This window comes from Elephas maximus, chromosome 3, assembly GCF_024166365.1.
Source record: "Elephas maximus indicus isolate mEleMax1 chromosome 3, mEleMax1 primary haplotype, whole genome shotgun sequence".
In the NCBI taxonomy this organism is placed as follows: domain Eukaryota; kingdom Metazoa; phylum Chordata; class Mammalia; order Proboscidea; family Elephantidae; genus Elephas; species Elephas maximus.
In genome coordinates this window covers 184085827-184103681 of record NC_064821.1, presented here as the reverse complement: position 1 = coordinate 184103681, position 17855 = coordinate 184085827, and the positions used below count along the sequence as shown (strand labels likewise).

The 17855-nt window shown below is 42.5% G+C and overlaps 1 protein-coding gene across 6 annotated transcripts in view; it reads left to right on the top strand.

Annotated features, from left to right (window-relative positions):
* OTUD7B (OTU deubiquitinase 7B) overlaps positions 1-16716 on the top strand; it is a 59311-nt gene extending 42595 nt beyond the window's left edge. For 2 of the 6 annotated variants that reach the window (XM_049880313.1, XM_049880314.1), the window contains exons 3-12: positions 1397-1585; positions 3672-3899; positions 5389-5490; positions 6062-6189; positions 10291-10403; positions 10840-10967; positions 11285-11434; positions 12159-12273; positions 13328-13412; positions 14406-16716. In XM_049880313.1, the coding sequence (XP_049736270.1) occupies positions 1397-1585; positions 3672-3899; positions 5389-5490; positions 6062-6189; positions 10291-10403; positions 10840-10967; positions 11285-11434; positions 12159-12273; positions 13328-13412; positions 14406-15614 (2447 nt within the window). In that variant the 3' untranslated portion in view covers positions 15615-16716. The other 4 variants (XM_049880318.1, XM_049880315.1, XM_049880317.1 and 1 more) reach the window with 4 other exon arrangements.
* Positions 16717-17855: the final 1139 nt, after the last annotated feature.

Here is a 17855-nt window from a genome sequence, read left to right as displayed (position 1 = left end):
GTGACTTTGGGCAAGTCACTTTACTTCACTAGGCTTCACTTCCTAAATCTGTAAAATGAGGTTTTAGATTAGTGGATCTCTAAGGGCCTTTCCAGTCTGATATCATATGATCAGTTTTTTGTTTTTTTTTTTTAATTTGAGTATTGGCTTCAGTTGCGTTTTCTAGCGAGCATTGTGCCTGAATTTCACAAATATTTATAAATAAGTGAATTAGTATTTTCAAATAATGACAAATGAAATCAGGACAATGATTAGGGTATTAAATACGTTTAAATTTTGGTTCAAATAATTATATTTCACTATGGAAGTAAAAGAAGGACCTTGTTTTAAGAACTTCATATTCATTCTTTCTTGCTTTAGTCAGGAGTTTTATTCAGTGTCCATTATATATCAGGAAACCCTGGTGGCACAGTGGTTAAGAGCTGTGACTGCTAACCAAAGATCAGCAGTTCAAATCCACCAGGCGCTCCTTGGCAACTTTATGGGGCAGTTCTACTCTGTCCTATAGGGCCGCTATGAGTTGGAATTGACTCAACGGCAATGGTTATTGGTATTATACATCAGGAATGTTTCTAGTGCTATCTGTTCAGTTAAGCCAGTTGAATTTAAAGTTTGTTATTTTGTTTCTAGATTTTTTTCCTCAAACAAGTTTTCTCTTAAATATTCTTTAAATACTGTGACTGGTTTATCTCCCAGATTTTTGCTGCTTTGGGCCCTGACGGATTAGAAAAGGATATGTTAGGGTAGTAAAAACAAAGTATATTTCATTCTGCAGAGCAAAGCAATTGATTATGCTTAGCTATAACATCTGAATCGTTTTAATGACAACTGGCTCTGTGTAAGCTCTGGAGGAGGTTCACGTTCTCGGAGGGATGAGGATGGGGAATCACATCTCTGACACGTATCAGGGAATGTTTTAAGAACCCTTGAAAAGCCTTGTCTTAGTAAATTGCCAATTTAAACAGTACTTCCTGGGCATCTGAAGTACCAAATGAACCCATAGTACAAGGAGTGCCTGCTTAATCCTTTCTGTTTACTTATGGCATTTCCTTTTTTCAGTAAATTCACCAAATATTTATTTGAGTACCTTTTATGTACTAAGTAGTGTTCTAAGTGCTGGGGATATGCAAGTGACCAAGGAAGACAAAGTTTTCATGCTCATGAAGCTTACCTAGGAGATAGACAATAATTAAGTAAAGAAAGAAATTAGTAATAGTTGAGATTGAAGTGTTCTGAAGAAAACTAAAGCAGAGTAAGGGAAAGGAGAGTGATTGAAGTGTATCTGAGTATGTGCTTGCTATATTTGATAACATAGTTAGAGTGATATTTATGTTTCTTTACTCGATTTCCCTAAACTCTGCAGCACCCAACTCACTTTGCTTTATCTCCTGACCAGGAAAGAATTGGGATGTGAGAGCAGCTCTCAGTGATTTTGAACAGCTACGTCAAGTCCATGCCGGGAACCTGTCCCCACCCTTTAGTGAAGGGAGTGGTGGCCCCAGGACCCCTGAAAAGGGGTTTTCTGATAGAGAATCTACTCGTCCTCCCCGGCCCACCCTGCAGCGGCAGGATGACATCGTTCAAGGTACTAGGGTATCTGAGGGACATTCTATATAAGGAATAGGGAGAGATGGCACTGCTAAATGCAGTCAGACAGTCTAGTGGCCCTTTGGAGATCATTCTATTCCTCCTCTCTTTCCTCCCCAGCCAAGCTGATTAAAAGGTGGCCTCAATTCATCCAGGTGCTAGAGCCTGTCATCGACTCTCTTCATCTTGAGTGTTACCCTTCATGAAGGCCATCTTCAGATACTGCGAAAGAAATAGAGGAAGGAGGATAACAATCTCATTGTTGAAATATGGGATACATAAAGATGGAATTGAAAGGATCATTACCACCTACCTCTTTGGGGGAAAATATGTTAATATTTGTTAGTTCTATCAAAATTTAAGAATGCAGTTTCATTTTTAGGAATTTATCATATGTGTGTGTGTGTGTGCATATATATACACACACGTATATAGTATACATATGTAGTCCCCAACTTATGCTGTGTTCAGATTACGTCGAATCACACTTAGGACTTTTTTTGTATATCTTATCATCAGTAATATGTACTACGTACGTACAGTGTAGCAGCACATCATTTGCTGATGTCACCATCATCGGGTGTTCACTCGCAGATGTTCAGTGTTAGGGTTACTATTCAAAACCTACCATAGAGCAGCCTGTGAAAACTGAAAAAAAAAAAAAAAAGAAAAGAGGTATTCGACTTACGTCAGAACCAACCTTGATGGAATTGTCAGAACAGAACCCTGTCATAAGTTGGGAACTACCTGTTTGTATGTATATGTGTGTGTGTGTGTGTGTGTATACTTTAGATACATAAACACACATACACATTTGCAGTATACAAGGATCCTCACTGTGGCATCATTTTACAATAATAAAAGCTTAGAAACAACTTTTAATGTCCATCAGTAGAGGACTGGTTAAATAAATTGTAATTGTTCATATTGTGGAATACTCTGTAGCTATTAGAATTAAGTAGAGCTTGATGTAGTGTTTTGGAAAAGTCTCTAAAATCTATTGAGAAAGGTAGGATTCAGTACAGTGTATGTAATATATTCCCATTTATGCTTTAAAAAAGATGATTTTAAAGGTGATATTTTTATGCTTCTGCATGCATAAAAAATTCTGGAAGGATATAAAAGGTAGCCTCTGGGAAAGGGATCAAGAGTTTTGAATGAGAGAAAAGCTTCTTTTTAAAAAAATAGTATATACTTTTTTATATTATTCTGATACTTTACCATGGGCATGTGGTACTTTTTAAATGCCCAAAAATATAGTTTAAAAAGTAACATTACTGTAGATAACTTTAGACAACTCTTGGTTTATTATGGATTGAGAATTGTTGCCCAACATGACATTTAGCTGTTATGTCTCTTAATAATTATGTGACTCAAGCCATAGAAATAAATTGCAGTATTATACTGAGCAAATTATGATCAGAATGGTATTTCTGTTGGGAAATTGCAAGTTCCTTGCATTCAAATGACAAATGAAATTATTAGTGTTTTCCTCTGTTAGCATTTAATCAAAATGGACATTTTACATTTCTGATAAATATGGGTATTAAGAAAAGTTGCAGTAAATAATGTAAATAGATGTTAATGATGATAGATAAACAAGTTCTCGAATGTGTAAGATTTGTCATTAATTTTGTTATAGTGGAAATCCTTTCCTATGTTCCTCAAGACCCTGAAAAATTTCAGAGATTCTTTGCTTAAATCTAGCCCTGTGAAACCTCATTTCCCTCACTCTCTTTTCTTTCTACCAAACAATGACCAAGCCAAATGAATGGATCTCTATCATGTTGGGAAATAGAAGTGGAAGAAGACAGAGTCAGAGAGAGAGGAAGGTCAGGCAAATTTCAAACAAAGGTAGAAAGAGGAATGTATATTTGGTGCTAATGTGAGTGCCTGTGAAAATACCACTTTCTACATTTCTCCTTGTATTTCCCTTGAGAGAGAAGACGGTGAAATTCAGAAGCCAGTTAGACTCTGTTTTTCCCTGACTGGAAACCTCATGGAGAGGTAACCATCAGCACACGAGTGGAGGGTTCTCTAAGTGGGCTGTGTATGTTCTAAGGTGACTCTATTTCTCATTGCAGAAAAACGCCTGTCTAGGGGCATCTCCCACGCCAGCTCCAGCATTGTTTCCCTGGCCCGGTCCCATGTCTCCTCCAATGGTGGGGGTGGGGGGAGCAATGAGCACCCCCTGGAAATGCCCATCTGTGCCTTCCAGCTCCCAGATCTCACTGTGTACAATGAAGACTTCCGCAGCTTCATAGAGAGAGACCTCATTGAACAGTCCATGCTGGTTGCCTTGGAACAGGCAGGTCAGTGAGTGCTTCCTTTCCTGTGCTCTTTGCTCTACTCTCCGAGTAGGGGGAGCCACACAGAGGGAGTATTGGAGGGGCTGAGCTTGATCAGTAGCTTCTAGTCTAAGTGTGTGGTCTGATTGCAGTCAGAGTCGGCAGTCAAATAAACATGTATTGAGCTAGGCACTTTTTGAAGTTAAAGAAAGGACATAGGTTAGACACATTCCTCTGAAAATTTCGTATCTAACAGAAGGGAAACCAGATATAAATATGAAAGGCCTAGGAATACTAAAAATCAACACAGGAAAAAATACAAACTACTTATAATTGGCTCCGGAAGACGCTTGTGAACAGAAAGGACCAGTGCTGTAGATGGTACACGGAAGTGATTAACCTGAAAGTCACATTTATTTATATGCACCTTTGCTAAAAGAGTTATTTACCTTTACGATTGTTTGTCACAAATTATTTTTAAAATTAGTTAATGAAATGAGGCAGTTGGGAGTTCTGGGAAATCTAGTCTGGTATTAAAAAATTCCCATGGGAAGAAGACTGAGGAGGAGAGGTGGGGCACTGAAGGAAAGCTTCTGTATTTTTCATTTTGTACCCTTCTATACTTTTTGGATTTTTTTTTTAACCATATACTTTATTTCTAATTTTGAAAAAAAAAAAGCAAGTTACCTGGCTAGTAAGACTATAGGCCAGTTTTTCTTTCTGTAAACTTTTTGTTAGTTCAAGAAAACTAAGGTTATTTTTAAGCATCATTCATGTAATAATGTCCTCATGTAAGTAATGGATTGGCAATTGTGGGATGACTACACAGAACTGAGACTCATTTTTTTGGGTGTTTAATGTGCTGTGTCTTATTGCTCATATCTTTAAAGTCACACCATTTACATGCTGATGGGCTGACTGTCATGCATGCAGATGATTCTCTCAGGTCACTGTGAATACACACTTGGAGTTGTTTTCTGTTACTAATGATGAATTTGTGCAGAGCTTTGTTGCTACAGTATTTACTGGTCTTCTGACCAGATCCAAACCAAGTAGTCTGCACAGAACTTGAGCCTATGACTTTAGCCTCATCATCTAACCGGGGTTTCTCAGCCTTGGCGCTATTGACATTTTGGGCTGGATAATTTTTTGAGTTGGAACTGTCTTGTGTGTTATATTATGTTTGGCAGCATCCCTAGCCTCTACCCACTAAATGCCAGTAGCACCTCTCCTCCTCCCCCCTTCCCCGGCATTGTGACAACCAAAAATATCTCCAGACATTGCCAACTGTCCCCTGGAGGAGCACAGTTATTCCTGCCTAAGAATCACAGACCCAACCCATCATGCTCACCAGGTTGTGACTGACTGGATATGAAGAAGCTATGAAGAGTAACTGAGCACTGAGAATGGATGAGTTTATTCTAGCTAGGCTCCCCGGAGGAGTCTGTTTTAGGAATAGGGAAGTGTGGATAATCTGTTTCTCTCCTTTTCCTTCACTGTCATGTTTCTGCAGGGCGTTTGAACTGGTGGGCGAGCGTGGACCCCACCTGTCAGAGGCTGCTTCCTTTGGCAACTACTGGAGATGGGAACTGCCTCCTGCATGCAGCCTCCCTTGGTGAGTCTAGAAAGGCGTTCTTCATTTTCCTGTGGAAAGGAAGCTGTTCAGTCAAATCTCATTTGTGGGACTCAGTTAAACCTTGACATTAGACAGAAGTATATATATCCCATTTGTATTTTCTACTTTAATAAATTCTTTTGGTGTATAAAATATATTTTCAGCAGTCATTTGTGAGCCTGTTTATAAAATCTGTTTACAACTCAATATATTACTTGCCTTAGCTTAAAAAAGGTCCCTGTTTTGCAACCATCCGTCAAGCTCTGATGCTGTTTACTGTGTGCCAGACCAATCTTATCTGCTGTTACTCTGTATTTGAGTTTGTTAGACTTGCTTCAGGAGCAAGGCTTTCCTGTCAGGGGTTTGAATATGGTCTGTCCCCCACTTTCAAGTGCTCAAAGTCTGTCAACCACATCTTTTCTTGATTGAGTACTTCTTTAAACTACAGCATGGGTTTCTGGGCTTCACGTTGTTTTCCTTCATGCCAGGGTCTGTGTATCATAATAAGTGGAATTGAGTCATAGTAAGGTGCCTTTGCTCTCTTGGTCACCACCATGTTTTCTTGTCACAGGTATGTGGGGCTTTCATGATCGTGACTTGATGCTCCGGAAAGCTTTATATGCACTGATGGAGAAGGGGGTGGAGAAGGAAGCACTGAAGCGGCGCTGGAGGTGGCAGCAAACCCAACAGAATAAAGAGGTGGGGAGCTTGGGTGGGACACCTTGTTTCCCAAAGTTACCTGGGAGGAATGCCCAAGTGGGGGCCTGTGGGAATACATCTTCAGGTGCTTAGGTCGGTATAACTTCCCTCGTAGTCTCAAAAATTGTAGAAAATGCAGATAACACCATAGGGTAAAAAGCTTCTGATACAGCCACGAGAGCTGGTGTGGGGAAGCTGAGACCTATAGAGGAAATATCTAACATCATGTTTTGCACCTGATAGGTGCTCAATAAGCCTTTAGTGACCGTGCCGTAAGATTTTTGTATTACTGTTTTTTGCTTTGATAAGGTAGACTAATTTTTAAGAACTTGTGTGTTCAGCCCTTAGATAGAACTGTAAGTGCTTGAAAAATTTTTTGGAGGTATTTTTCATATATTCAGTTTTTAGTTTGTTTAAATGTTTTAAATGTACTACACCTGTTCAATTGAATTTAAATGGTACTTCTCAAGGATTTAGCAAATGTTGAGGCTGCTTCTGTATAAGAAAATAACAGTAGATTGTGTGTGCTTTTCAGCATGGTCAGGCAAACTGTGGCCTGTGGGCCAAATCTGGCCCACCTACTGTTTTTTTTTAAAAAAAAGTTTTATTAGAACTCAGCCCTGCCCTTCATTTACATATGTGTTTATGTATGTAACCTTTTCTGCTCAACAGCAAAGTAGAGTAGTTGCATAAGGCTCTAAAGCCTAAAATATTTACTGCCTGGCCCTTTGCAGAAGTATGCTGAGCCCTGTTCTTTAATAGTGACATTATACCTTACTTAGAGATAATGGGCCTCCCTATTTCCTCTTCCCCTGTTCTTTGTGTATGTCCATTTTTTTCCCTCATATGTATTTCTGGAAATTTCTGCACTGAATCTGAGAAATTCTCTTCAGAAGCCTTTTTCTCTCCCATTTTCTTCTCTTTTCACCTTTTGTTGCTCTATCATAACTGGCTATAATATAGAACTAAGATTTTTGTTTGTTATTAGAATTTCATGTTCTGAAGATGTAAAATGTGTAAATAGAATGTGATAGGTTTCTTTCTCAAAAACAAAGAGTCCAGTTGTTAAAAGTAGGATGACATTAAGATCAGAATCCTGTCCTTGATCAGCCAATCTGCCCCAGAAGATTCTTGTGAGAAATAAATGCACAGGGGCAAGGCCAAGTAAATTACATTCTTTATTACCGCCAAATCCCAGTGTGGCTCCCTGGTGAGCTGGGCTGGACCTTGTGGGGAGCTTCTTTTGCTTGAGCTAGAGCCAGCTCAGAGTTTCGAACCCAAACCACATAAGTAGTCATCTTTACCTTCTTTTCTTCACTGTTGACTTCACACCTGAACCTAAGGTTTGACCACCTCAGAGACAAGAAAAGGCCAAAGGAGCGCGTACTCGCTATTAAGTAGACATGATCGCAACATTCATAAAACAGGTGTGCCCAATTCTAGCTATTAAAGCTATCGTGGTTATTAGAAATGGGATGAGATTAAGATGGTATTTAGCCAGGAGACCCGGAAATACCCATCCTTGGTCAACCACCCCATTCCTCTCAAAGTCCGAGGGAAATCCCACGCACAGAGATTAGTGGCTAGGGAAGGGGTGGTCTTTTTGCTCCTTTAACGCTTTGCTCAGCACAAATACTGAAAATGTGGCCTCATTAATTGTCCTAGCTCAGACCAATTCGTAGCATTATACCCTATCTTGGGAGTGGGAATGAGGGAAGGTAGGTGATGGACTGGGAGCTTCTTTAAGACAGTACCAAACGCCAAACTTAATTGGCTTTGATTTCCTTGGCCTCTTTATTTTGGAAACCTGGTGGTGTGGTGGTTAAGAGCTATGGCTGCTAACCGAAAGGTTGGCAGTTCCAATCTACCAGCTGCTCCTTGGAAACCCTATGGGGCAGTTCTACTCTGTCCTGTAGGGTCCCTCTGAGTTGTGTTGAAATAGGTGATAAAGCCCCAGTGGGAACATGTTCAGGCTAGAAGGCTGCCACCTAGTGGCTGTGTATATAAAAACAGGAAGCAGAGATAGATGAGAGGAAGAGGGAGACAGTCCTCCTGGATGCCTGTTTCAGAGTGTCCAGCACCCTACATATAACCTAGGCATTGTTCATTTTATTTTTAATTAAAAAAATATTTGGAATATCATTTCACAAACTGATGATAACTTTGTCATTTTTTAATTATTAAAAAGTAAAATGTGCTCACAGCAGTTCTTTATCCCCAGTTGAATTTCTTCATCAGCTAAAACATGATGACCCGCAAGTTTCCAGTGTGGTTCCTTCTATTCTGTCAGTGTGTGTTCAAGTAGCATCAACTCATTTTAATAGTAATATAAGCCAAGTAAATTAGTGAAATAAACTTGTCTCCCAAATCATCGTATACATGCTGAAGTCAATAAAATATTTTGAAATTGCTTGCACCACCACTCCTTCTCCTTTGATAGAAATTATAGTTTCATTCAACATATGTTTACTGAGTATTGATCACATAGCAGGCACTGGGGATGTTGCATAAAACAGGGTAATAGTGGGGATGAGGAGTCCCTGGGTAGCACAAAAGTTAAGCACTAAATTGCTAACCAAAAGGTTCGTGGCTCAGACCCACTCAGAGACATCTTGGAAGTAAGGCCTGGTGATCTGCTTCCAAAAGATCACAGACTTGAAAACCCTAGGAGTGGAGTTCTGCTCTACATACTTGGGGCCGCCATGAGTCGTGAGTCGGGACCAACTCAAGGGCAACTAACAACAACCGTGGGAGTTGAAATGTAAATATGTAATTGTAACAAAGTGTAATATGTGTGACTTTTGTGATAGAAGTCTGTATAGCAGTTGGGGAGGGAGGGCTCTACCTGGGAGATTTAAGAAAGGCTTCATAGATGAGGCAATACTTGAGTTCAGTTCTAAAAGGTAAAAAAATGGTTCACCAGGTGGACAGGAAGTGGGCTGCTCCAGGCAGAAGAAAGAAGGGGAGGAGACTTAGCTAACTCCCTGTTTCTAGGTTGGGTATTTGGGTGGATATTTGGTACTCTTCACTAAGATAGAAGTACAGGAAGGAGTGGGCTTTGGAAAAGACAGGAGTTCTATTTTGACTATAAAATTTGAGGTAGCTATGGGGAGGTGACAGTCTTCAGTAGGCAGCTGGTTATGTGAATATAGAATTTAAGAGGAAGTCTGGGTTGCTGGAGAGGGATTTTAAAGTGTCATGAGCATATAGATGATAGTAGACTAGATCATGGCCATAGATGAGATCACCCAGATGGAAACAAGGCTAAAACATGGACACAACAATAATATTTATGGGGCAGAGTACAGAGAGGAAGGAGAAAGTAGTTTTGTGGAATTTGAAGAAGAAAGTTTAATGATACCAAATGCTATACAAAGGCTGAGAAACGTGAGACCTGAAGAGTCCACTGGATTGGCAATTAGAAGATCATTGGTGTCCTCAGCCAGAATTAGGTAAAGTTGTGGTGGGGGTGGGGTGGGGGAGGAGGGTGATGGAGGGCAGAAACAGAAGCCAGATTGCAATGGGTTGGGGAAGAATGGAGGATAAAGAAGTGTGAATGAGATCATAGACTATTCTTTTGTGTGTCTTGACTGGAAAAGGGAGAAGAGCTTTGACTTTGTAGTACAAATTATAAACCAAGTACTAAGAGAACAGGAGTGAGGTAACCTGAGTTGGAATGGGTATTACCTTTTGGAACCTAATTGGAACTCTAATTGCTTTATTATTTTTTAATTGTGCATCAGGTGAAAGTTTACAAAGCAAATTATATTTGCTAGTTTATACATGAAGTGTTTCATCCCTTAGTTTCATTCCCCACAATGTATCAGCACTCTCCTCATTTCTACCTGGGGTTACCTGTTTTCCTTTCGTCCTGATTGTCTACTTTTTCCTGCCTTCCCGGCTTTGCTTCTGGGTAAATGGGATGCTCTTTTGATCTTTATAATTGATTGTTCTAAGGAGCACATTCCTCTTGGATGGTGATGTTTATTTTATGGGCTTTTCTGTTGTTTGGCTGGAAGGTGGTCTCCAGACGGCTTCAGTTCCAGGTCAGAAGGATATAGAACTCTAATTCCCTTGTGCCCCTGCCTGTCTTTCATACAGTCAGGGCTGGTATACACAGAGGACGAATGGCAGAAAGAATGGAATGAGCTGATCAAACTTGCCTCAAGTGAACCCCGCATGCATCTAGGCACCAATGGAGCCAACTGTGGTGGGTACGTATGGCTAAATGGGGGAGCAGGAAATCATTTTCCTTGAGTCTTCTCTGCTCCCCACAGCCCAGTGTCTAGAAAGCTCTGTGTTAAGAGGATGTTAGAAGGAAGGAGACGGGGCCATAGCAAAGGCACAGAAATGTATAATAGCATGGTATGTCTAGGAACTACAAGTCATTCAATATTGCTGCTATATAGAATACATGGTATAAAATGATAGATGAGGCTACAACCCATGGTTTTGTGTGCCATGCTAAGGTTTGTCTTGTTCTGTGCTAAGGAATTAAAATTGTATCCTATCCAGATTTTGGGAAACTGCAGGATAAATGACCCAGTTTCTTCAACAAATAAATTACAGGATTAGTCTTCAAGGGTTGTTTTGTTTTCTTCCTTCTCCCTCCCCCTGTACCTTTCTTTTCTCTCCCCTCTTGCAATCTAGGGTGGAGAGTTCAGAGGAGCCTGTATACGAAAGCCTAGAGGAGTTCCATGTCTTTGTCCTTGCCCATGTGCTTAGGAGGCCTATAGTCGTCGTGGCAGACACAATGCTGAGGGACTCGGGAGGGGAAGGTGAGTGAGTCAATGGGTCAGTCATCACTCTACCCTGAGCACCTCCTACGTTCAGAGCCTTGGGCTAAGGACTGGGAGGAAGGCAGGAAAGGGGATATATAGACCCTTGGAAAAAAACAAGATATAAATTAGGACAATGCAGAATTCTCAAGTGATTCAGAATAAAGCAGCTGTGTTAATTGACAAGGCCTTAGCAAAGAATTATTAAGCAGGGATCGAATGAAAGGGAGGACTCATTTGGCAGACCGGGGTGGAGAGATTGACTACTAGGCAAGGAGCAGCATAGCCTTAATAATAATCTCTGTGGTTTCCTGCAGCATTTGCCCCCATTCCCTTTGGGGGCATCTATCTGCCCTTGGAGGTCCCAGCCAACCAGTGTCATCGCTCTCCTCTAGTGCTTGCCTACGATCAAGCCCACTTTTCTGCGCTTGTGTCCATGGAGCAGAAGGAGAACACCAAGGAACAAGGTGCTGAGTCAGTGTCTGTGCCTCATGTCTGTTGGTCTGCTTTATTTTCACTTGGAAAAATTGAAATGAGAGCTAATATAGGAGGAAGGAATTAAGTAACATGCAAGCCCTGACAGTGCATGTTGACACGGGCTTACTAAGCTGGAAAACACACCAGAATTGTTTTATTTTGTTTTTTATTGTGGGACAAAATGGACACAATGAAACATTCACCAATTCAACAGTCTCTGCATGCACAATTCAGTGACATTGATTACACTCTTCATGTTGTGCAGCCCTTATCCCTACCTTTCTACCAGGGTTTTAAAATTAAAAAAAAAAAAAAAAAGTTTGGGAGAAAACATGGTAGCCTGTTCTCCATCTTCTGGAGTAAAGGGCTTGTGTGTCAGGGTCATCGGGCCTTCCAAATGATGCTTCGCTATACTCAACTCAATGATTTTGAATTCTCTGAGTACATATTAATTGGCAAGAACATCACTGAGTGTTAGGTGTCTAGTGGGGAGTCATGGAGATCAGTGGCCGAAATTATATGCTGGGTGGTTGGAGAAACAGGCCTGTTTAGTTTTTAATGCCAGGAATAATTCAAATGTAAGAATCAAGAAATGACTGCAGTTTGAGACCCATGGGATGATTTTTGCCTCTCTTTTGCAAAATCTGTCTGTGCTCAGTGGCTTTCCTCTCTTCTTGAGGAGCCTCCTTGGTGACATGTTTTTTCCCTCCCCAGCTGTGATCCCACTGACAGATGCAGAGCATAAGCTGCTGCCCTTGCACTTTGCCGTGGACCCTGGAAAGGGCTGGGACTGGGGCAAAGATGACAGTGACAATGTCCGATTGGCCAGGTGAGGCAGGCTGAGTCTTCTCATTTACTTGGTAGCTGGGATTGCCTCCACGTACAGCGTACAGCGTCTGTCTCCTGGGGATTTTCTCCAGCTCTGAGGCAAGACGGTCGCATCCTAGCTCTGTTTTCTTTGGGAAGATGGAGAGGTGAGAGACAGAGGTTGGGCACCAGGACTCTTGCATAATGCTGCTGCTCCTTCTCCCTGTGAGAGGGAGAGGAATCCTGGGATCTAGACTTGTTCTTTAGTAGAGTGTTCCTGCCATTAAACATTCCAGAATTCCCAAAATAGTGATCAGGAAATAAAAATCATCAAACCATACTTTTCCCAGCCCTCAAGTGAGAGAGGCTTTAAATAGTTGACCAAAATGGTCTAGTCTAGGTTTTTGCTTTTCTGGAATTTAAACAGACAGCAAGAAAAATACTGCCTGTCCTCCTCTCCCCCCACCCCCCAGCTTGTTTGGCCTTCCTCCTGCCTCCCTCCACAGCTTCCCTGCGGAGAGTGTATAAATATCAAAGCTCCTCCCTTGCCCCTTGCCCCCAGACCCAGTGCCAGAGTCGATTCCGACTCATAGCTCCTTGCCCAATACCTCCTTTTTTTGAGGTCCTGCCACTGGGACTCAGCTGAGAGGATTTGATTTAAAATCCAGAATTTATAGCTTTTTTAACAATAAGTTCTCTGAGTATCAGAAGCTCCTTCTAAATAATATTTACAGCAACAATAATAATACTGGTTTCTGTTTAGTAAGTGTTCCCTATTTTCTAGACACTGTGGTGGGCCCTTTCCAAACACTACTTTAAACTTCACAACAGCCCTGCAGGATAGATAGTATTATCTGTCCCCATTATCAACCCCAACTGAGTTGCAGGGACATCAGCATGACTTGCTCAAGGTCATAAAGCCAGTAATTGATGGAGCTGTTATTCAAACCCATTCTGTCAGAGTCCCAGACATTTAGCCCTCTTGTACCCTACCTCCCAACTGAATCCTGCTGCTTTGCTTTTTAGAGGTCACAGTTAAGTTTTTAACTTTCTCTCTCTCTATCTCTTTTTCACAGTGTAATTCTGTCTCTGGAGGTCAAACTGCACCTGCTGCATAGCTACATGAATGTGAAGTGGATCCCACTGTCTTCTGATGCACAGGTAGATGTCACCCAGCCCTACCCTGCATGCCCTCAGTGGCAGAGAGAACAAGGACATCTGGTCTGGTGATGGTCTCCTTCTGAATAGGTGCTGAGTGGTGGCTTATGATTCAAGGTTAGGCATAACTGGAAGGTATCAGATAAGTTTCAGGGGACACTTTTTCCTGCCTTTCTACCCTTCAGTCCCCTCCATTTTCCCACACATGTCTCCAACCAGGCTCTGCTTCCTGATACTAAGACATATTCTTTAAGAAAAATTTTCTGGGCTTTTTGATGAATTTGAAGTCATCATTACTTTGTTCTGAGCCCTCTGTAGATAGACCTCTGGATTGGGCAGAGGGTGACAGAATAACTTAAAGAGCTTCTGATCCAGTGGAGTCTCAGGATACCATTATTATACGTAGAAAAGAAACACAGGAGCAAGGCAAATTGATGGACTCCCAAGCTAGGTGTATAAAAGCTGAGGGAATAAAGACTGGCTAGACTTGGTTGGTTGTGGTTAGTCAAGACTTGCTTGAGATTTATTTAGAGCAGAGTTTGGCATAGAGGCATTTATAATAAAGTACATTCTAGTGTCTTGAAATTATCTTCCTCCTGACCCAGAGGCTGTGTATTTGTTGCTCGTTGTTCTGGAAGAGCAGTCAGGCTTTATCTTGATATCACCTTATTACAGAAGGAAGCCGGGTTGCAATGGGTGAGGTAAAACTTAGATACATTTTTCCTTGGTTCACAGGAGAGGTGACTGGAGATAGGGAAGGACTGTGCCCTCCTGGGGAATCCTTCCCCATCATGACAGCAGGCTTCTCTGGAACTAGTCAGCCTCTCTAAGGATGGAGTACATAGGAGTGTTACCACCCCTCTTCCACATGGCTAATACATGTAGCAACGGTTGTAGTGAGTCCCCTGAGCCAGATGGATGGGCTAGAGGTCCCTGAGGGTTTCCCCCAACCCAGACCAATGAGATAATTGCTAACACTGTTCTTGTCTCTCTCAGGCTCCCCTGGCCCAGCCTGAGTCCCCCACAGCCTCAGCTGGAGATGAGCCCCGCTCCACTCCTGAGTCTGGGGAATCAGACAAGGAGTCAGTTGGCAGCAGTTCTACCAGCAACGAGGGCAGCAGGCGGAAGGACAAGTCAAAGCGAGATCGGGAGAAGGACAAGAAGAGAGCAGATTCTGTGGCTAACAAACTGGGCAGCTTTGGCAAAACCTTGGGCAGCAAGCTCAAGAAGAACATGGGAGGCCTGATGCACAGCAAGGGGTCTAAGCCTGGAGGGTTGGGAACGGGCTCAGGGGTAAGCAGTGGCACTGAGACACTAGAGAAGAAGAAGAAAAACTCACTGAAGAGCTGGAAGTGTGGCAAGGAGGAGGCAGCTGGGGATGGGCCTGTGTCTGAGAAGCCCGCATCTGAATCTGTTGGTAATGGAGGAAGCAAGTATAGCCAGGAGGTGATGCAAAGTCTGAGCATTATGAGGATTGCAATGCAAGGGGAAGGGAAGTTTATTTTTGTTGGAACCCTGAAGATGGGTCACCGCCACCAGTATCAGGAGGAGATGATCCAGCGCTACCTTTCTGATGCTGAGGAGAGATTCCTGGCAGAGCAGAAGCAGAAGGAGGCAGAGAGGAAGATCATGAATGGAGGAGTAGGGAGTGGGCCTCCTCCAGCCAAAAAGCCAGAGCCAGATGGTGGGGAGGAGCTGCTGCCTGCCCCCCTAGCAGAGTCCAAGGCAATGGCCTTCTCTACTGGCTACCCTGGGGGCTTTACTATCCCTCGGCCTTCTGGGGGTGGAGTCCACTGCCAGGAACCCCGGAGGCAGTTGGCAGGGGGTCCATGTGGGGGGGGCCTACCACCATATGCCACCTTCCCCAGACAGTGCCCTCCTGGGCGACCCTACCCACATCAGGACAGCAACCCTTCTCTGGAGCCAGGCAGTCACTCCAAGGATGGCGTTCACAGGGGTGCATTGTTACCACCTCCCTTCCGTGTGGCTGACTCTTATAGTAACGGCTACAGAGAGCCCCCTGAACCAGATGGATGGACTGGAGGTCCCCGGGGGCTTCCCCCAACTCAGACCAAATGCAAACAACCGAACTGCAGCTTCTATGGACACCCTGAAACAAACAATTTCTGCTCCTGCTGTTATAGGGAAGAACTGAGGAGGAGGGAACGTGAACCGGGTGGGGAACTGCTGGTGCACAGGTTCTGAATAGGTGGAACCTGGGAGGGCAAAGGAGCTAAACAAAGAAAGTCAAACTTAACAAATTGGCTCATCAAGGCCCAGCCCCTATGTTGATGGGGCAAACACAGTAATGTTCTGGGGGAGCCTGGCTGGAAACTTTTAAGTGTGTGTGCGCTGGAGTGCTGCCAGGCTGGTGAGAGCAGGTCAGGGCTGGATGGTGCCTCAAGGGCTGTCCTATTCCTTTGCAGAGCTTGACTTGATGGGACGGAGGAGGTACAAGGGGGAAAGATGGTGGTTCTGTCTCATAACCCCTTGGGCTCCATCTCAGGACCTAAGGGAAAGTACTAGGGGAAGGTTTGGTGTGTGTGGGGTGGGAGGTGGGCATAAGTCTACAGGAGGAACAGGCAAAGGAGGTTCTCAGTCAATAAAGAAAAAATAGACCAAAGTTCTTTCAGGTCGGAAAACAGCACATGGTGGTGGATATGGAGGGGAACTGGAAGTTCAGACATATTTTCTATTGATTTGATGAAGGTAGAAATCAGGGTAGGGTTTCTTCCTCCTGGAGGATCTTGGGAGCCCTGAGGATGCAGTGGTTAAGCGTTCGGCTGCTAGCAAAAATGTCAGCAGTTTGAATCCATCAGCCTCTTCTTGGAAACCCTATGGGGCAGTTCTGCTCTGTCCTATAGGATCACTAAATGAGTCGGAATCCACTTGACCGCAACAGGTTTGGTTTTGGCAGGGGAGGATCTAGAAAGACAGAGCAGTAATGTCTGCCCATGGGTGGTTATTAGGAGAGGGGGGTAGTTTAAATCACAGTTTATTGAGTTGGGAGGGGGAGGAACTGAAAAGGGGAATCCTTTGCCTCCCAAATTTTATTTCCTTCTGAAAAGCCATCTGTCATTTATTCTAGTTTGAGAGATTGCTGAATGCTGCCTATCTTTTCCTCCTCCTTTTTGAGGGCCGAGCTCAGCTAAGTTAAGAAGGTTGTGATTTTTTTTAAAGATTTTAATTTTATTAAAAAAAAAAAAAAGTTCCCTCTGGGGAAGGGAAGAGAATGATGAGAAGACCAGCTGTTTGTGTTGAATTTTCTCCAGGTGAATTAGTGCAGAGGTGATTTTTTTTTTTTTTTAACTACTTAGCAATAATCATACATTAAGGCTATAATTGTGCGTTGGGAGGGGTGGGGAAAGGACAGACATTTGGCCAGACTGTTTGAAACAAAACCAAAAATCTAAATAGAGCACTACCATCTTCTGCTGCTGCTTTTCTGTAGAAAACAACTTATTTTATGGGCTAATTTTTTTTTTTTTTTTAAGGAAAAGAAACCAACAAAAAGACCCCATCAAGCAAAAACATTTTTAAAAAAAAAGGAATTTTTTTTTTTTTTTCCTATTCAAGTGATTGTTTCTCCATCCTCTCTACTTCTGGAGAGTGACTATAACATCCCGGCTTCTTTTGTTAAGCCATAGCTGACCTTAATCTGTGGTTAGTTTATTAAAATAATTAAAAAAAAAAAACTTTGTAAGAAGAGATATTTTTGATATTAGGACTGATGTTGAAACATGGGGTAGGGGTTAGGGACAATTTATAAAAAGGTAGTTAGAGAAATATATTTTAGTGAACTATAACCACAGACCACCGATTACTCCCAATGAGCTGAGCTGTCTTTGGATTTCTCCCTTTCCCTGACCCAAACCTTTTCTCCAGACAGTAGGAGTAGGGATGCGGACCCAGTAGAGGGAGTTCCTTTGCATTTTGCACAAAGCACAAGTCTGGACAGCCTATGCTCTGACCAGAGCCGTTCCTAAGAGCTTTAAATCAGAGGACCTATCCTAGGCCAATTTTCCTTTTTCTTTATATTTTATATTTTTCTGGAAAAAAAAAAAAAACAAACTATGCAATTGTATACACTTCTGGGTGCATACAAAGAAGAGGAATAAGTGTACTTAAGCGTCCAGGGTGTTGATTGGGGCAATTTTTCTGTATTTGGATTTCTCTTGAGGTATGTACTCATAACCCATCCCATGGAATGTAATCCCCACGTTTGATCTAAGGCAGACATGGGGCTGGGGGCAGGGGGTGGGGTGGAGTGGGGAGGGCAGGGCACTCTTATCTGTATATGTTCTTTTTGCTTCCCGATGAAGAAAGTTTTTATCCCATGTTGCACTTGGTAACAAAGCCAGCCAAGACTGCCCTCTTCACTAGAACTGGGCACAGTTTGGAAAGATTCCTTTCTCCTCAACACACTGAAAGTCACTGACTTACCAG